Below are 20,049 nucleotides of genomic sequence, written 5' to 3'. Positions count from 1 at the left end.
GCTATGAGGAAGGCAGAGGAAGGAACACAGCGTAAACGAGAAGCGAAAGAGACAGGGCGATATCGGGGAAGGCTGGCGAGGAAGAGATGGCAATAGCAAAAAAGAGAGCAGGGGGAGAGAAGCGACAGACAGGGCCAAGCAAGAGAAAGAGGAGGAGGACACACAGAGAAGACATCAGACAGAATAGAAATCAAGAGAAAGCGAAATGGAAAGCGAACGGGGAGGACGTAGAGGAAGGAAAGAGAAATGATAAACGAGAAAAAAGGAAGCGAATCGAATCTCTGCGATGTGCAGCAGCGTCTTGACAAGTACCTGAAAGACTTGGCGAACGGGGTGATGCTGCGGAACGATACAGTAAGAAAAAAACAGAGAAGTCACGGAACGCCCTTCTCTTTGCACCCTGTCTTTCGCGACAACGATGTTCTTCCTTCGACATAAGTATATAAAAGAGAAACGCCGTCCTCGACGAGGAAAGCCGGTCAGGGACCCAAGTGCTTTGGAGCCGCGTGGAAGAGAGACTTCAATACAAATCTGAAAAGGAAAAACTCTCGAAAACTCAAAAAATAAGAAGTCTCAGAAACCGAAACTCGTCGTCCCCACACAGGCCTGACTGAGACAAGCACGAACCCAGAAAAGCTTTTCGTTGATAGAAACAGACACATGTCGGTCACAATGTATTTTTATATATATATATATATATATATATATACATATACATATATATATATATATATATATATTGTAAATATGAATAGGTGAATTTGTGTTTCCATGTAGGGAGCCGTCAACGCGAGGAAGGAAGCCTCCACATGTCTATTCAAGACAACTACCTTGTACCGTGCGTTTGTTCACACTGTCTAAATAACCTAAACATGTAGATCTACACACTATACATCGATGTATCCGCATGTACGAATATATACACATATATAGTCATACATATATCTCTGTACATCTACAAAATTATACTGCACGTACGCATTTACACATCAACTCATATATATATATATATATATATATATGTATATATATATATATGACACTTGCACTTGAAATGGAAAGCACTCGTTGAAAGAAGACACTATTTGGTGAAAGCAGAAACTCACGCTTCGGCGAGGAGAGTCTCCATCTCCTGCTCGGACCAGTCGGCCGTCGGAAAATTTTGAATGAAAATCATCAGCTTCGAAAAAAAACAGTAGAAGAAGACATTTTCGCAGCTAGATGTTAAGAGACAGAGCGCAACAAAATCTCGAAGAAAAATCGATCTACATCTTTGCCTATTTCTACCCCTACATATATATATATATATATATATATATATATATATATGTTTGTATATACATATATTAAACATGGGTATAGAGGTCTCCAGATTTATGGATGTACTATATACATATATATATATATATATATATATATATACATATATGTATATGTATATGTATATATATATATATATATATGATATTTACATGCGTGTGCATTTGTACAAGTATTTACAAATGCGTGGTGGCCGGCATCGATTTCCGTCACTGCGTTTCGCGTGAATCAACTTCGCGCTCGCAGCCCCTCCCCGAGCCTTCGGCTTCCCCAGGTGTCTACTGAGTCTGTTGCACGCACCTGCTGGAAGTTCATTTGCTTCAGCTGCTGCGACCAGAAGACGAGAAAAACTGCTCGCAGCAAACGGATTCCACAAAGAGCAAACGGGTGAAGAGACGGGCAAAAGCCAGAACACGAGCGCCTAGCGGAAGAAAACGTTACAGAGTCGAGAACATGCCCTTTTTCTCTCCTTATAGGGAACGTCACAAGCAGGAGCTCGACGGGCGTTCGGCAACCGACTCGAAACGCTTTGCCTGCTTGTTTGACAGAGAAACGAACGCTGGGAAACCCCTCCTTCGTCGCTATGCCAAGCTGTGACAGCAGAGTCCAGAAACCCTCTCCCCATTTCGGGTGTCTCTACAGCTGTGCATTGCTTATCCTCGAGTGCAGACACAGAACTGGCGAACGCGCCTCTGTAGTTCTCGAAAAAAGGCTTGTGAGACTCAGCGTTCGATTCGCGATTGCATCGAGGCTTCAGGGTCTGCCCATCTCGGCTGCATCAGCGAGAGAAGATGTTTCGTTCAGGAACGAATTCAAAGGAGTCCGGCGCCTCCGCCGCGCTGAGGCGTCGACACCGAGAACAGGAGACCGGCTCTCTTCAGAGTCTTTCCTTGCGCCTCTCCGTGCGAAGACTCTATTCTTTCAGGGAGGAAAACGCCGTCGCGCGGATCCTCACCAGCGCAGACGTAGACGTGGAAGGAACTGAAGCCTTCTGCGTGCTCGGCGATGTACGTATCCCAAAGCCGAATGATGCATCGGAGAGGAAATTCTCTGAACGAGAAAGAAGAAGGCGCGAAAAGAGAGAAAATGGAGGAAGAAAAGACATTCTGCGTCCTTCGAGAGGTGCGCCTCTCCACTCTGCGTTGTCGTCTCAGAAACGCCGAATCTCGAAATGGAGTGTCTTTTTCTGCCGGAAAGCGAGGTCCCCGGGGAAACAAAGCGTCACGTTGTAGAAAAGGGAAGAAGAGACAATGGAGGAACAAAGGAAACAGAGAATCAGACAAGCGTCGTCAGGAGAGAGGAAAGGTTGACGAAGAAAAAAAGTTACGCGGAGACAGACGATTCTGAATGAGAGAAAAACGCGTACCTCATGAGGAGACAATTCATCCACCGAAAGGACATCTGCAGAAAGTCGACGCCTTGCGTGCTGAGGTGTACGTACAGCGGCTCTGTTCAGAGAAAGGAAGAGCGAACGAGAGGAAACGAGAGGAAGAAACGACTGGAGCCTCGAGCATCACGCAACTGTTTCGGAGCTCTGGCAAAGCGACAGAACCAAGTCAATGGGGGAGACGGATACGCAGGATAACCTCGGCATTTCACGGAAAAGAGCTTCTAACAAGATCCTCGAACTGTACAGATAAAAACGTATGGACAAACAAATCTCTACACTGACACCAAATCTATACGAAAACATAACTGTCCAAGTAAATCTCCAAGTGAACATCACCCTCGATAGCATACACTCGCGAGTTCGCTGCAACACGGTGCGCCCACAAGCATGGATTCACATCTACCTGAACGTACACATACAGAGAAGAATATACATGCATATACATATATGTATACATACATATATGCATATATATATATATGGAGAGAGGATTGATGTGAGCAGATCGAGACGGCGCAATAGGTAAAACCGTGCAGAGTGTCTCTGAATATTTATGTGGAAAAGCTGAAAAAGCCTGAGAAAAGACGCACCATCAACTCGCTTGACGATGTCGGTGAGCTTCATGACGGATCGCTGAATGCCGGGTTGTCCAAACGTGAAGTGATCCTGAAGGCAGAACATTTTTTCGAAAATCTTTTTCTCGTCCTTCCTCATTTTTCTCACTCTCAACAGTCAAGAAAGTCCTCTGAAGTTGTTCGACGAGACATCCCAACGCAGTTGACGAGCTTTCTTCACAACGCACGGCTGTCTCAATGGGCCTTCTTAAACGACACAAACGGCGGAAACGCTGAAGACAGGAAAACGAAAAACGCGTCCTCAAGGTCTCGAAAATAACCTCCTGCGAGCGTGCTTGACTCTGTAACCTAACAAAAAATCCATCACATATCTACATATAAATACACATACAGATACAGACATACAGATAGATCAAGATATCTACAGATCTCTACATGTATATATATATATATATATATTTGATCACTGCACACAGGATATGGGGAGGAGGGCAGACCGATCGGCAGGTTGGGTGCCGTTGTGGAGGAGCGACGACTGCACTTTTTTTAAACATCGGAAAGGGAATGAAGAGAGTAAAGAGAGGACGGAGAATCTGACTTGAATGTGCGCCAGAAGCTTCGAGAGACACCAGAAAGAATCCGCCTCGACCTCGTGAAGGATCCCTCCAGGAATCTGAAAGAACACGCAGTGTATGTACACTCCAAGGGGAGAAAACTGCATGCGGGAGATACAATACAATACGGACAGGCGAAACGAGCATCCACCTGCGCAAAGATGTCATCCTCACTCCTTTTGCATATATACGAATATGCAATTAAATGTACGTCTACGCACATGCATCAATGCACATGGATGTACACATACAACGATACAGGTACACATACAAATTGTATATATAAAACTATGGTGAACGCCTACATATGCATCTTTACAGGAAGTCTCGATACTATATACCTGTATGGCTGTATACGCGTATACACGTATACTGAAGTATATAAATCTGTACGTATGTATATATAGTATATATATATATATATGATATAATATATATAGAGAGAGGGATTAAAAGAGATATCATGTGCATATAAGGTGAGGTGGAGAAGCTGGAAGTGAGTGGATGTCTGGAAGAGAGTTGGTGGAGAAACGCATTTGCAGGCTGTTTTAAGAAGGTCAGTTCGGAGAGAGCTGTCTTCGTACTTCATCGATGGAGACTGTGTCTGGATCGCGTCCTGCGCAGCCGAAATGGAGAACCACAGGGAACGAGAGAGCGCCATGGAGCGAGGACGGAACAGCGACACCGACAGGAGACGGGAGGAGGCAACGGGAGACGAAAGAGACAAAGTGCGAGACTGAGGAAGAGAGAAAAGGTGATGCGGAGGAAGAGGAAAACTGCATCGCGCTGGAGGCAGAATGCGACGAAACGAGCAGCCGAGACGAGCCGACAGAGGCGCTCAACAAGGTAAAAGCAAGAACGAGAAACGAGAGATGATTCACACAAAGAAGGTGAGAGGCTAAAGAGAAAGATGTGTGACCGGGTGCGTCGACAAAGACGAAAACGGAAGAGGAGACACGGAGAAAGTGAAACGAAGAAAGGGAAACTCTCCCTGCCACAGCCGTGGTGTCGAGACCCTCCGAAGGTGAAAAGTAGTCGGTCTTGCTGCGAGAACGCGTTTGCAGCTGTTCGCGAGAAGAGTTGGAGAAAGCGAGAATTCGCAGGGACGTATGCATGCGACTCCGCGAGTCTTCTCCGGATGCATGTCCGGCGTTCGACGTGAGAAACCACGCACCGAGACTGCTTTCCAAGAAGACAGACAGGAAAGGAGTGATGAGGTCGTTCATGCCCTGAACAAAAAGAGACCCAGACGTCCTCGAAAGTAGAGCAAAGGGTACGCCGCGGAGACGCGCTAGAACGCGCCTCGACGAGGTGGACGCTAAAGATCGGCCGACAAAGCAACTAGCAAAGAACGAAGGAGAGTGCCCAGACAGAGAACAAAACAGGAGAGAGCACGCGGAGAGCAGTCGCTGGGGATGCGGAGATCCAGGCAGAGAGGAAGAAGAGGAAAAACGAAGACGCGAAACAGGAAAAGCGACTTCTCACCTGAACGTATCCGCTCGCCGGATTCTTGACTGCCCAGAGAAACAGCGCGCGCTCCATGCATCTGTGGTATAAACGCACATTGAAAAAATGAAAACAAATTGAAGAGCGGAGACACACCGGTACTACTCGAGCATGCACCGGAATAAAAAAAGAGGCGAGAAAGCCGGATTTGGATCCAGACGAAGAAGCGCGGGAGAAGGCCATACACGGCCAATAGAGTTGCTTCCGTTCAACTCCGACAAGTCGATTTTTCTTCCGAATTCAGAGAGCCAAAGAACCGAACGATGTGGACTCGACTGCGGAGAACCGTTGTGCAGAAAACACAGCGGAGAGGGTCCCCAGCCCAGAGCGCAGGAGAAAGAGACGAAAAAAAAGCAGTTCCGCTTCCTCCTAGTTGCAACCGCTGTGTGGTGACGCCGGCTGATGTTTACAGGTCGGTGTTGGAGACTCAGAGGTCCTGCAGTGAATTTCGTTCCTTGGTGATCGGAAAGGAGCCAAGCAGTCGCCGCTCGAAAGGACATTTTCCGGCCGCTTTGAGGCTACGCGACGCACCCTTTTCCAGCAGCAAGTGGACTGGCGCAGAGAAGAGGACTCGCATGTGAGTCGGAGGACACCGAAGTCTCGGAAATCACGGCAAACGGAGGGACTGCGACTTGGAAAGACAGCCCCCTTGCGAACGACGGAGGCGGGAGAGACCAGTCCTTATTCATCATTGACGCAACAAGAAGGGAGCATCGACTCGAAGCGTTCAGTTGGAAATAATTCATCACTTCATCGCAAGAAGGTTTGTGGGTGTGACTTCGAAGATGCTTTCCTTGGCGCGAGCTCCGACTCCCTCACAATTCGACACCCGCAGCAAGGACTTTCCACGGGAAAAGCTCTCCACTTACGCTTGAATTCTTGGGTGGCTGAAGAAGAGACGACCAGAGTGGGTGCGGGGAATGTCGACTCTCAGCTGGCGCAGCAGCTTCGCTTCGTCGACGGAAGGCGTTTCTTTCTCGTAGTAATGCTGCAACACAGATGAAGGAACGGAGAAGAGACTCTTGACGCGAGGAGAAGCAGTGGCAACAAAGGAAGGTACACACACAAAGGTTTGCATTTCCCCGTCGGCTTGGAGCGTCGACTTCTCTCGGTCGACGAGCCGAAAGGAGGCACGCATGCAGCGATCAGAACCTGCAGACCTCGGCTGATTAACACACACGCAGTCTCCTGCGTTAGCGACAAAAAGCGTCTCCGGCTCGTGACAAAGCAGTCCGCAGAGACAGGCCTCGCTTCTTTTCCGGAAGGTAGCCAGCAACAGACAATTCATGGAGAGAACCAACTCGCGGAAGGAGCACCCCGGACAGTCCGGGAGGCGGAACGAGAAAGAGAAACACAACGCGCCTCCGCCTCTTGCTCCCGTCTGGTGGTCCAACGAATCACGATCTGTGCACATGCATCGTCGTTCACAGAGACGCAGGGCTCCCCGAACACCACGAAAAAATATAACTTCCCTCTCTCCACAAAAAGCGAGTAAATGCCTCGTGTATCCTGCGGAGATGCCTTCATTTCAGGAACGGACATGGCGTCGAACGCGCTTCGCATCGTTGGTTCTCTCCCGATTCAAGTCGGCGCGTCTTCCTGTCCAGTCTTCGACTTCCGCGACGGAAAGAAGCCTCTCTCTTGTTCGCAAAAAGCTCACCTGAAGAAGCTCGTTGTACTCGCTTCGCTTTTTCGCGAGAACTGAAAAAACGAGGCACACACTTGCGCTTGAACGGCTGCTCACAAAGAACGCGATTGTGTCCATCAGAAGCCAGCGACGGCGCGGAATGCCTAGAGTCGCGAGGCCGCCTTCAACCAGCACAGAGAGCTGCATGCAACGCCCAGCTTCCTTCCTTATACGCGTCTCTATCTCGAAGGAGGGCCATGGAATTGAATGATAACGCTCATCGATACAAAATCAGAACTGCATACGTATGTATATTTGTAGGTTTGTATATGTTTCTATGAAGATACATTCTATACAGAGTATTGAGAAGACAGCGAGAAGAGTATACAGGCGACGACTCGTGGGGTGTACATACACTCGGGAAGGATCGACTCACCGTGGGCAGCGCGCTCGCGATTGACGGGGAGGTAGCCCTGAAGTCCGCAGAGACGAGATGGAAAAAGAAGGAAATCGAAACATGGACTTCTATCGACATGCCCACAGAGAGTTTCTGTTTACTCTTTAGTTCTCTATCGCTCTGCCTCTCGCGCTTCCATCACGACAGGCGTCCCTGACCCAGAGACCGGCTTCCCCTCTGCGAGTCTCGCGCGCAGACGGACTGGCAGTGTGTGCCATTCCGCCAAGGCGACACGAAGCAAAGCCACTGAAAAGGAAAAACGCAGCCTCTTGGAAAAGAACCTCGAGGGCGCCGACCTTCTCTGGAAACCGTCAAGGGAGACGACACTCTCCATCTTCAAACGCCCCCCAAATGCATTCAGGACGAACCTCAGGGAGGCCAGAAACTCTACGACGGCTCGTTTCTCGATCTTCTTCGAATATAAGCCGAGCCGCGGCGGGCGAGGCACTTACGAGGACGATTCTCCAAGAGTCGCTGCGTATGGAAGTTGGACAACACTTGGGGACCCCGCTCCACAGCAGTTGCTTCAGTTCGTCTGGAAAGAGGAGGAAAGCGAAGGAAGACAGACGCTCACTTCGTCGTTCCGCGGTCTTCTCTGTTGTGGCTCCATTCGGAATGTCGACAGACAAAGGAGGAGCTCGAAGAGCCAGAGAGAGCGATGTGCATAACTGTCTGGGTGACGCGTGAGGTAGACACAAACGTCGTCACAGCGTCTCTTCTCTCTCGACAGTTTTTGTGTTCTCACAGTCGGCTTGAAAAACAAGAATAAACGCAGACATCTGAGCAGTGTGATCAGACACGGAGATCCACCTGGAACTGTACAAGGCGAAGAGCGTACCTATCGCTCCACCGAAAGGAAGCTTCGGCGATGCACCGGCATTCACGCGAAAGCCCAAACAGACACATCCCTATAGCTACACGCTGCTATATAAAAATATATATAAATAAATGTATATAAAAAATATATAAATATATATATATATATATATGTAAATAAATATATATAAAAAATATATATAAATAAATATAAATAAATAAAATAAATATATATATATATATATCGGTACATTTGCTTCCCGGTAGCAGAGGCAGCACGCTCGTCCGAAGAAGTTACGGGGAGATGAGTATGAAGATGGACGGTGGTGCAAATCGACAGATGGAAAAACAGACGGGCAGACAGAAGGGTGGACAAATTCGCTGCGGTAACAGACGGATCGATGCAAGTCGACACACAGCCAGATAGATACAAAGATAGAGACATCCAAAGATGGAGATAGAGAGACAGACAGAGACACAGAGACGGAGAGAGAGTAATAGAAATGGATAGATAGACGCAGCGAGGTATAGGTAGATAGATGTAGAAAGACACAGACCGTTAGACATATGGACAGATAAAATGATATATAGGCCGAAGACTGACAGACAGAGAGATACACAGGTACATAAAGAGATGGATAGACAGGTAGAAAGATAGATTGGTTGACCGAGGAGAACTGGAGATAGAGGTAGATCAAGAACAGTTGTCAGGCGAAGCGAAATCGAATGAAAAGACGGCCGGACGGATTCTCCACGGTGCACAAACAGGACAACGGAAGGAGCGGTTTGACACCCGGATCCGGTGCCATGTACTGTCAACTGAGTGAATTTCTTTGAGGAGAGCAAAGAAGTCCACGCACTCAAATCGACGTTCGATCGCGCGAGGAGAGCACAGAATCTCTCCGCGCGAACGGTGAGCTTCGAGGGCGAGGCCGATCCTGCTGTCTCCGCGACGCCTTCCGAGTTTGTGAGAGTGTCTCCTCTCCTAGATCTCCACTCACGAGAATGGCTTTCGCGGTTTGCGTTGCCATCCCCAGGAAGAAAAGGTGGAGGCTGAGCAGAAGCAGAAGAAGAAGAAGAAGACGAGAAAGAAGACGACGAGGAAGAAGAAGACGAGAAAGAAGACGACGAGGAAGAAGAAGACGAGAAAGAAGACGACGAGGAAGAAGAAGACGAGGAAGACGACGCAGAGGAAGAAGAAGACGAGGAAGACGACGCAGAGGAAGAAGAAGACGAGGAAGACGACGACGAGGAAGAAGAAGACGGAGGGGAGTGACGAGGAGAGGTGAGAGGCTCGGGGGCCAACATTCTTGGATTTCAGCTGGTTTGGTGGTGCATGTGCGAATGCGAAAAGACGCGAAGAAGAGAAAACTTGCAGAGAGAACGCGACGAAAACGACGAGAGGAGAGACAAGATGAAGTCGTCGTTTTTCTTGACAACGCTCGAGCTGGTGCGACCGGAGACGAAGCAGATGCGCGAGAAAGAGACGCTCGAGGGAGCGAAGCACTGTGGTCGAAAGCCCTTCTTCGGAGCACGAGGCGGAGACTGGACGGCCAAGAGGAACGACGAGAGGGGAACGAAAAACGACATGAGAGGAAGCAGAGAGACGACGAGGCCGAAGACGAAGGGGAAGCAAAGTGCAGCGAGGAGTGAGATGGGCGAAAAAGGGGCAGCGCCGATTCGAGAAAGGAGAAGCAAACGAGCCTCGAGTGATCAAGAGCGAAAGACGAGAGCTGGTGACGAACAAAAAGAGAGAGAATGCGCACAACGACTCTCTGGTCGTGAAGACAAGACGAGTGTCAACAGAGAGACTGGAATTGGAACCACCGCAACTTTAAAGGAAGCGGCGGTACATTTTCTCGAGAAGGAGAAGCGCGGCAAAGGGAGAGACGCGAACGAGGCGCGAACGCCAACCGCCGAAGCAGAAAAGAGAAAAAAAATGAGGGAACTGGAAAGAGAAAACGAATGCGACAAACGATGAGGAGAAAGAAAGCAACATCAAATCTCGTTTGAAGCTGCAGGTCCGACGTCTTCTCTTTTGAAGCTCGAAGCGAGACGTTCGCTGGAGAAACCTCCCCCAGGTTTCTCTCTTCAAAGTTGTTTCTGGACCCCCCACGAGAGTCTTTTCTCTGCTTGGAGACGCTTCTGTCGCATCTCTCCCAGTCCACAGCGTTCTCGCTCTCGCTCGCTGCGTTTTCGCCGCTTCTGCTTTCGGCTCTATTCAGAGTTCGCGCCCTGCGCCTCGTTTCTGCGTACGCTTCTAGGAAGTTTTCTGAATGCGAACGCGAGGCGGAGGATTTGCAGAGAGCCTCGCAGGGAGGCGGTGTGTGAAAGACGAGAAAGAGAAGAAGCAAGGCGACTCAAAAGAAACAATCCTTTCTTCTGCTCAGCGCCAGCGGCCAAGACGGCCAAGGAAACAAAAAAGAGGATCTTCGGAAGACCGGTGTAGAAGAAGACGGAGTATAGGAGGAGTCTACGACAAACGAACTAGCGCGGTAGACACACAAGTCCTACTCGAAGAAGATTCAGACGAAAGAAAGGAAAAACAGTAGGAGGCAAAGGCAGGATTTTCGAAAGAAAGACGCGTATGGACAGCGAATCCAGTAAGAAAATCATTGAACAGGGCAGAAACGAAAACGATACAAGGAAGACGAATGTGATTCGTCTCTGTGTCGACATGCGCTTCGAAAGTCAAGGAGAAAGAGTGAAAGAGCAGAGATACTTCTCTCCTCGTAGCAGAGTGAACTTTTCTATCCTTTTCTATCTCCTTCAACTGGTTTCCCCAACAGACTCGCATCCTCGCAAGTCTTCAGATGCACAAACCTCCACGAATACCTCTCCGTTTCTGCGCTTCTTCCTCCCGTCCTTCCTCTCGTTGCCCTCGCTCGCTCTCTCCGTCCTCCAGCAAGCTGGCCGTCTCTGCATTGGACGCCTCCTCTGGCTTCTCGCGCGTTCTGTTGAGTCCGCGTCGAAAAGAAGAAAGAGAGACTGTGCGAGAGAGGCAGAGAGATGAAACTGTGAGGAAGACAAGAGGCAACCTATTATCAAGACAAAGGCAGAGAGCAGGTTCTTAGCGGAGCAGGCAAAACACAAGCCTCCGTGTGTCTGTACGTCTGAACAACGACCTAGAGCTTTCGAGGAGCTGCTTCCCCGTTGGTCAAAGAAGCATAAAAACGCGAGAGGAAAAGAGAAGGCTCTCGAGCAGGAGAATCATCCTCCAGCTCCTGTTCCTCCTTCACTCTAGACGCCGTAGAGACGCCAGAGAGTATAGAAATGAAGAAGGCAGCGGTGACTCCGAAAAAGAGACGAAAACGCGAGAAGGAAACGAAAAACGGAACCTGGACAGACAGCAGAGCCGATCGGCCGTTCTTCCCTGTTCGACTCCTCTCGGGTGTGTATGGACAGGCGCGCATTGAAGCTTTCGCGATTCTTCTAAGAGAGGAGATCGGAGAAAGGAGCGTTCTGCAGGGACGAACTCCTTTGCGAAAAGCAGCATTTTTGAGAGACAAAAACAGCTTAGCAGACGAACTGGAGACAAGCGCTCGCGAACAGTTTCGCTTTTTCCTGCAACGGGAGCCCAGACGCAGACACTCGATTTTTGGCCAGACTGCATGCACAGAAAAGGTCGGTGCGTTGTCGAAGGCGCTGCAGGTTTTTTTTCTGGGCATTTTTCACAGTTGCCGTGATTCTTCTGCGCCTTCCCTCTCTCCAAGATGGTTGCCTCTCTACCGTCACGAAGTCAGTTAGCGGCATCTTCAGTCTAGGTTCTCGGCGCGACTGACGACGACGAGCGACAAACAAAAAAAAGCGACACCGCGCTGCAAAGGTTCAGTGGCAGTCCTACACCTTCGTGTATTCCAGTGGTCATGCATTTACTTCTGTAGAATCTATTTATAGTTTGTGCAAGTAAATGCATCAAGACAACGAGAAGAAACACCGTCTGTATGGTCTCTGAATCACTGCCGTGAGAACTCGGGAAGGCGCGGAACCAGCCGGACTTCGCCTCGACTGTGGACAGAGCCTGAGCAGAGAGAGAAGGAAATCTCGTGGTTCCTGGAAACAAAAGTCCAGCGTTTCTCGCGAGAGAAAAAACTGTGACCTTTCGCTTGAAAGCGGCGACCCGGAGTCCGGGCAAGACGCATCATTCTTTCTGAGAACGGTGGAAAGCGTTTTGGCCTGTGAAGGCAAGAAGCAGCTTGGTGAGTCCCGGGGAACGTGAGGAAAGCAGAACCTGTTTTCCTGCGGACAGAGGGCAGGAGAGAAATCCTCGTTCCTCAGAAAAAAACACCGAGTCATTCGTCCTGCATGGAAGCCAGCCGGAAAGCGAGCCTTCCCGCTTCCTCTGGCGAGAGAGCCAGTTTGTCGTCGCCTGTCAGATGTCTGAAAGGCGAGCACTCGAATCTCTCTTTCCGCCCTCAGCGAGTTCTCTCTTGTTTTTCAAGAGAAGAGGGCACTGGGAAGAAGCTGAGAGAAAAACGAAATTTTTTTGGCCTCGTGTAGGAAGCGTCTCCTTTGTTCTCGCCTACTAGCAGAAAAGCTGTGCAGTCGACTTCTCTTCTCTGTGTCGATGTCTCTCTGTTTTTCCTGGCTTTCTTCTCCGCAACCGACCCTCCTGTGGACTCTTAATGCACTGCGAGGGACCCACAGGGAAGATGACTTTCTTCACAAAAGAGAGAGAAGGAGTCATTTTCGCTGTCACGGTTTGCGCCTGTGACACTCGAAATTGCCTGCCCGCCTCGACTCGCCATACGGCCTCCGTTTGGAGCACAGGAAGTTCCAAAACATTCGTTTAAATTAGAAACAACGCGTTGACAAACCAGTTCATGCAAAGAGGTTCTCGGCAAAAAGACAGGTGAAGCGTCAAGCTTCTCTTGGAGCGGAAACGCAGGAGCCGGAGAAAATGTTCACATTTCTTGACGCGAAATTCAAATGAGCCTTTCGTCTTCTCTCGCTGAGAAACGCACAGAGAGGCGATCGATCTCCTTTAAAGGAAAACGAGAACCACAGCTTTTCTTGAGAGCTCCCGCTCGCCGCGCAGCTGATCACACCTGTTCCTACTCTCGCTGTTAACTTCGCTTATTTCTCCCTCTTTTCAGAAAAACTGACGCCCATGCAATTCAAGCCTTTCTCTCCACTGCACTCTCTCGCTGTCTCGTAAACTTTTTTTCATGAAGTCTAGGTCTTCTCTTGAACAGCTTCTGAGGCAGAGAATTCCCTGAAAGGAAACGAAGAGCCTCGAAACAGGATGCCTCGTCTCCAATGTTTCATCGTCATCACAAATACATTTGTTTTACAGGCATACAGACACACACATACGCATGCATTCATGAGCATATATATACATATAAATATATATATATATATCGGCATCGCTTCGTATACAGATCCACGTATGTACATGTATACACAGCTCACATGGGCTGTATGTTGCATGCAAGGTTCTTTGAAAGTGAGAAGAGTTACGCAGTTGGAAGAGCTTTTTCTTCTCCCCATCTGTGCGACTTTGTTTCCTGTATACTTACGGAAAGGCAGAGAAGTGAAGAAGCCACTTGACAGGAAAGACCTCCTTCATCCCCGTTGTCAACATTTCTTTTCCTTTCTTCTCTGAATTGGTTCTTCCTCTCAACATCTCTCCCAGATGGTGTCTCCACCTCTGGCTGTGTGAAGAGACGAGTCTCTGTCTTGCTTTCTTTCTCCCAAAGAGAAAGAAGACGCTCTCAACTTCTCGCTTCGACGCCTGTGTTTCCTTCCCTTCCGCCAAGTCTCTCCCCCAGCATCTCCACTCCTGTGCAGGCAGAGAAGACGCCCGTTCTCCCTCAATCCTCATTTATCGGTAGAAACACCACGATTTCACAACTCACACGGAAGCGAGGGTCTCTTCTCTTCTGAGTCGACCTGTCTTCCTCGCTCTCTCAAAAAAAAAAAGATCTAGATCTCCCGATTGAGAAGAAAGTGCGTTTTTCCTTTTTCAGTTTTCACGACGTACAGTCCTCCGTTTTCGACCGGGTCCTCTCCTTCCATCCACTTGACGAGCTGCTCTGCGACGACCTCGACGCTCGTCCAAGAGTCCTTCTTCTCTTCGTCCGTCACATGATGCATGCAAGAGCGGTTTGCGGGTGTATCGAGAGTCACGGGAAGGATGCCCGCCACCCTAAAGTCAAGTCTCTCTCGTTTTTCCTCCTCCGCGTTCAAGCGAGACCTCTCCCTCGCCGCGGATTCTTCCTTCGCTGCACTCGCTGCGAGAGACCTCACTAAATGGTGAACAAAGACTTTGGAGCAGCCGTAGCCGATCATCTCTGGAGTCGGAGCAGTCGCGCTCACGGCTCCCGCTCCCGTCAACACCACCAGAGGCGGCAGGGTGTCTTGGCTAGCAAATGCAGTGTCTTGGCTACCTACTGCGGTGTCTTGGCTAGGTAGTGCGGTGTCTTGGCTAGCGAATGCGGCGTCTTGGCAAGTTGGTCTGGCTTTGGAGCGATTCCGGAAGATCACGGCGGCCGTGTGGGCACAGAGGAGGGATGGAAAGCAGTTCGCGCGAATGAGGCTTTCCGCTTCGGCCAGGAAGTCCTCCGAAGACACTGGACTCTGAGCGAAGGCGCCGCTGCAGCAAATCGCTGCATGCAGTGGGGGGCCATCAGCGAGCAGTGGCTAGGCAAACATGCAAAAACATCGAAGCGAGTGGAGCCGTGAGGAACAGAGAAGCAAGAGAGAGACAAGAGTCAGAGACAAGGAATCGACGCAGAGAGACAGAGAGAGAGAGAGAATGCTGCATGTCCAGGAGGTCGAACAAGAAGCAGAGTGTAAATCGGATTTGAGAGAAGATGGTGCATTGAGAGGTGAAGCCGCGCGCGCCCAAGGACTGGCGCAAAGAATATATGCTCACACTGAAGATCACATCCCATTCACTGCATGCACTCAAGTTGTCATCGTTTCTCGGTTCCTCTGCTGTATGGACAGACGCACTTGCGGCGGTATGCAGGCATCTGGGTCCATCGACAAATGCTTATATACATTCATGTATGCATACAGAGGTTGACGCGAAACGCCGGCTCGATCGACTTGTGTCTCTCTGATTTTCTGGCGAAAGAGATGCCGCCTGCGGACAGCTGGGCCTGTAGAAACGACGTTCCCTTGCATGCGAGACACTCGAACGAGAAACTCAAAGAGCGATACACCACGACCTGGCAGCACTGTCGACGTCGCGTCTTGTCGACTCACCTGCAGTTTGCTGGCGAGTTGTTCGCTCTGTTCCTGCAGCGACCTCGAGTCCGACTCGATTTCAATCGTTGCATGCGGCGACGCGCCGCCGACGGAGAAGATTCCACTTTCGAATCGCTTCGACCGAGCGCGGGGACTGCACCCTATCACCCGATAGCGCGCAGCCGCAAAGGCCTCCGCGACCGCGCCGCCCAGCGCGCCTGAGTGCCCGAAGAGGAGAATCGATTTACGCAGGAGACTCATCTCTCGACGAAGCGAGAAACGGAGACGGCTGCTGACGCCGGGAGCGGGACGAGAGAAGGAACGAACAGAAGACAGAGAGGGAAGCGCGAAGAGACGGTTGAGACGTTGGAGGGTGCTGCCGCGAAGGCGTTGGAGGCTTTCGTGGAGAGCGGAAGTCCGGGGATTGGAGCCAGAAACGAGAAAAAAGCAGCGGATGTCTTCTGTCCCAGTGTGTCTGGGGGACGCGGAAGCAGAGAGAAAGAGGAGAGAGAAAATGAGGGAAAACAGGTTGACGAGGAGAAGACACACACCGGCGTTCATGGAACTGACAGCAGGTTCCCGGGGAACAAACGCCGCGTAGAGACGCGCGATTGCGGCGTCCATGAACGCCTTACCTTGCGAAGGAGAGCGTCTGGGGCGCCGAGGTCTCCTTTCAGGTCTTCACACACCGCCAAAAAGCCGCTCGAGACTCACGTGAAGGCCGCTGAGTAGACCGAAAACGCGAATCTTCAGAAAAAACGAAGAAGCAGAGGAAGTGCAGCGAATTAAGGCGACAACTAAGGAGACAGCTCGGAGGCCCGCTGGGGACGCACCCACGCAGTTGTGTGAGTTGAAACCGCAAGTTCTTTTTGCAGAAAAAACGGATTTTTTGAGTCGGTGTGTGTCGCCTTTTTCACGCGTATCGCCTGTCAAAAACGGAGAGCCGTCGTGCAAGTTGACTCCCCGTCTTTCCTTCGACGATTTGAACGAAAACGCGGCGAAAATCGCTGACCCTCCCGTCTGCATGCAACTCGTCAAAAATGCATGGCGACAAGGAGAGCGAGGCAGAAAAGGCGAGGTAAAATCCAAGAGACCTACAGGGCGTTTCCTTCACACAAAAAAAAATTCTTCTCGCAGGCAAAAGGAGAATTTTCCGTCTCCGAAACGCGCGCCCACGATCTCTCCTTAAACATGCCTTAACGCTTCTTCTGGTCGCGTATTCTGTCCTTTCTTTACCCTAGAAAAAAAACTCTTCTTTCTCTCTCCTTCTCTTCCACGGCAAACGAAATCTCTTCCTTCTCCTCTCTGGTTCCTTCTCATCTTAAATGTTTGCCCTTCTCTGCCGCCTTGACCTTCCAACGTCTTCTCTGCGATTCTTCTCTCCGATTGTCCTCTCTCCTCTCCGAAGTCACAATCCCTGCCCATTTCACTCTCTTCTTTCTGCTCCCTTGTCTCTTTATTGTCTCCTTTCGTCGTCTCCCTCTTCTTCTCTGCCTTCTCCTTTTGCTTCTCCTCCTTCTCCCGCTTCTTCTGCGTTTCCTCCTTCTCCCGCTTCTTCTGCTTCTCCGCCTTCTCAGTTTTCTTCGGCTTCTCCGCATTCTCAGTTTTCCTCGGCTTCTTGTTCTCCGTTTTCTTCTCTCTTTTGCGACCATGGCGCCCGCGCCTCCCGCAAACTCTGGGGAGTCTTCGCTGCTTTCAGAGAGCGAATTGCCGGCAGGGATTTCCTACGCAGAGGCGATGGAGGGAGGCTCTCGGCCGCTGCTCCATCCTGACAATCCTGTCGTCTTCTTCGACATCTCCATCGGCAGCCACGAAGCAGGCAGAATAAAAATCGAGCTCTTCAAAAACCTCGCGCCCAAGAGTGCAGAAAACTTCAGGCAATTCTGCACAGGTGAGAAATGCGTCTTTCGTGGAAGGCGCGTTTTCCTCCATCTCGTTTTCTGTAGCAACTTCAGCTCTGAGCCTTCATGGAACTCCAAATAGCTCTCTGGCTGTCTCTCTACGCCTCTATGTGTCTTCTAAAGAAACATCGAGCGCCAAGTATGGCCTAACTTCTACCTCTGCAAATGCATCTGTCTCACTTCATATATATATATATATATATATATATATATTTACATATGTGTATATATACATATGTGTATATATATGTATATATATGTATGTATATGTACGCATATGTATGTATTTATGTATATCTTTATGCATGCATATTTATATGTGTGCCTATGTGTATGGGTTCGTTTTTACGCAGTTTCCTCTCTTTTCTTTGCATGCTTCCCCTCAGGTGTGTGAGTGGGGACCGTTGCTGCGTCAGTATTTTTTTGACTGTTTTCTTCGCTTTCGCAGGCGAGTTTCGCCAGAACCAAGTACCGATCGGCTACAAAGGCGCGACATTTCACCGAATCATCAAAAATTTTATGATCCAAGTACGTGGAGCTTGTTTTTTGAAATGCAGAGCCGGTGCGAGACTTTCTCTCGGGGTCGGCGCTGTGTCGTCGTCTTCGTCACCGTTCTTCTCTTTTCAACGTTTGCATGTCGCAGTCTCCGTGCTCGTTTTTTCATCCTTTTCCTCGTCGTCTGGGATGTCTTTCGCGCGTGAAGTCCTGCTCTCTCGCTCTCTCTCTGTCTGTGTGTCTCTACGCGTTCTCCGAGTGCATGTTTGTCTTCTCGTTTCTCTCCCTCCCTCTCGTCGCCGCGGCTCCTGTCGTCTCTCCTTCACTGCGCCTCTCTCCTCTCCTCGTCATTCCTCGCTGTTCCCTCACTGCTCTCTGCGCTCTTCAGGGTGGCGACTTCGTGAAGGGGGACGGCACCGGGAGGTTGTCGATCTACGGCAGTTCGTTTCCAGACGAGGCCTTCGTTCTGCCTCACTTTCGGAGCGGCCTTCTCTCGCTGGCCAACAGCGGCCCAGACACCAACGGCTGTCAGTTCTTCATCACCTGCGCCAAGTGCGACTGGCTCAACCGAAAGCATGTAGTCTTCGGGCAGGTCCTGGGGAAAGAGTCCATGCAAGTCGTCCGAAAAATCGAACATGTCACTGTGGACGGCGGCAACCGCCCCCGCATCCCCGTCACCGTCACGCAGTGTGGTGAGCTGTGAACGCTTTCTCTCGGTTCTTCGATGGCGAAAAGAAAAGCCTCGAACTCGACTTCGCCCCGTCACCGAGTCGCTGTCTCGCGTCTCCTTTTCCCTCTCCGTTCCGGTAGACGCCCTACAAGGCCTCGCTGCACCTCCTCAGAGTCCTGGGCGTCTTGCACCCTCATTTGCTCTTCCTTCTCTCCTTCGCATTTCTTCTCGCGGATCGCCTTCTTCGGCGCCTCGTTCTCGCTCGTCCTGTCTCCAACGTGACTGTACGCGTTTCTGAGCTGCGCCTGACAGCCTCCCGATCCTCTGTCTCGCGCGGCGAATCTTCCTCCCTCCGACGGGGATCTCCCGACGCGTCTTCTGCGGACGATTTACTACTTGGTGGACTTGAGGTTCAACTGCCACACACTGTCGTTCACAGATGAAAGACGTCTTATTTTTGTGCGACTTCTCCCTCTCTCACTGCCTTCTTTCATTCATATATACATATATATATATATATATGTTTATATATGTATATATATTCTGTATATGTCTCTATCTACCTCAATACTGATATATATATATATATAGATAGATAGATAGATAGATAGATATATAGATAGATATGTATTCGTAAGGTGTCTTTTCGTTGTTTACTTTCGTGGAAAGTGGGGAGTTCCTTTTGCATTTTTTTCTGGCGAAGCGAGGGTCCAAGGTGCCTTTCCAAGGTGGCGTCGTCGTCGCTCTCGAACGAAGAGACGGCCTCCGCACTCGGCCGGAGTTGTGTGTCTTCAAATCTTGTTTTTGACTCAACAAGCGACTCTGCTCAGCTCTCCGACGTCAAGGGGAGAAGGCGTTTGTCAGGACCTACCGTGCTCCAAAAAAGTTTTATATCTGCAGATTCGCTTCCCCACAAAAAGAGGTGATAAACGGCTTCAAGAACGCATCCGCAAGCATGTGCAGGTGTGATTGAGAAACAGGGAACAAACGGTTGACATATGTGTAACCAAACACTGCCGAATTCGCACAAACATATATATATATATATATATATATCTTCAATGCTTATACAAATATACGTATGTATGTATATATATATATAAATGTATATATAGGAAATACTTTGCGACATTCTTAAATGTGCAGACAAACGACACACACAAATCATATACTCCCCTACTTTGCTTTAGCAACGCTCCCTCTCTGTTCTTCGCGTCGTTTCTCTCCTCGTCTGCTCTTTTCTTTCGCCTTCCCGCGCTGGATTCCTCCTCTGCTCTGTGTCTTCGCGGCAGCAGGCAGCCGAGGCACCATTCTCAGTCTGTTTACTTCCACGAGTCTATAAACACAGGTATTTGCATGCAACATGAAACGGTCGTAAAGGAGCGTTTGCATCGCGGCGCAGTTCCTCAACTCTCGCTTCGAGTTCCGGCCGCGCAAGCTCCAGACTTCTCGCAGGTGTGTAGCGCGACTGCGTAGACAGT

General features: G+C 49.8%; 4 protein-coding genes across 4 annotated transcripts; 1 reads left to right on the top strand and 3 right to left on the bottom strand.

Annotated features, from left to right (window-relative positions):
• Window positions 1-174: 174 nt before the first annotated feature.
• On the bottom strand, window positions 175-10,355 carry TGME49_285730 (TBC domain containing protein). Its single transcript, XM_002369170.2, has 15 exons — window positions 9,166-10,355; window positions 7,942-8,024; window positions 7,469-7,505; window positions 7,066-7,106; window positions 6,275-6,393; window positions 5,385-5,445; window positions 5,074-5,128; window positions 4,484-4,515; window positions 3,884-3,958; window positions 3,301-3,376; window positions 2,687-2,768; window positions 2,276-2,370; window positions 1,621-1,670; window positions 1,107-1,180; window positions 175-531 (listed from the first exon to the last, which is right to left on the bottom strand). The coding sequence occupies exons 1-15, from the start codon at window positions 9,611-9,613 to the stop codon at window positions 480-482; spliced, it is 1,380 nt and encodes a 459-aa protein (XP_002369211.1). The 5' UTR covers window positions 9,614-10,355; the 3' UTR covers window positions 175-479.
• A 1,012-nt stretch (window positions 10,356-11,367) lies between these two features.
• Window positions 11,368-11,973, bottom strand: TGME49_285740 (hypothetical protein; the record flags this gene model as incomplete). The annotated part of the gene is made up of 1 exon (XM_002369171.2): window positions 11,368-11,973. One exon carries the CDS (start codon window positions 11,971-11,973, stop codon window positions 11,431-11,433), a length of 543 nt encoding a protein of 180 aa, XP_002369212.1. The 3' UTR covers window positions 11,368-11,430.
• A 1,135-nt stretch (window positions 11,974-13,108) lies between these two features.
• Window positions 13,109-17,007, bottom strand: TGME49_285750 (6,7-dihydropteridine reductase). Its single transcript, XM_002369172.2, has 2 exons — window positions 15,521-17,007; window positions 13,109-14,950 (listed from the first exon to the last, which is right to left on the bottom strand). The coding sequence occupies exons 1-2, from the start codon at window positions 16,124-16,126 to the stop codon at window positions 14,234-14,236; spliced, it is 1,323 nt and encodes a 440-aa protein (XP_002369213.2). The 5' UTR covers window positions 16,127-17,007; the 3' UTR covers window positions 13,109-14,233.
• TGME49_285760 (U-snRNP-associated cyclophilin family protein) lies at window positions 16,641-19,041 on the top strand. Its single transcript, XM_002369173.2, has 3 exons — window positions 16,641-17,393; window positions 17,852-17,931; window positions 18,287-19,041. Exons 1-3 carry the CDS (start codon window positions 17,153-17,155, stop codon window positions 18,599-18,601), a joined length of 636 nt encoding a protein of 211 aa, XP_002369214.1. The 5' UTR covers window positions 16,641-17,152; the 3' UTR covers window positions 18,602-19,041.
• Window positions 19,042-20,049: the final 1,008 nt, after the last annotated feature.

This window comes from Toxoplasma gondii, chromosome V (assembly GCF_000006565.2).
Source record: "Toxoplasma gondii ME49 chromosome V, whole genome shotgun sequence".
Lineage (NCBI taxonomy): Eukaryota > Apicomplexa > Conoidasida > Eucoccidiorida > Sarcocystidae > Toxoplasma > Toxoplasma gondii.
This window is presented reverse-complemented; position numbering and strand designations above follow the sequence as displayed.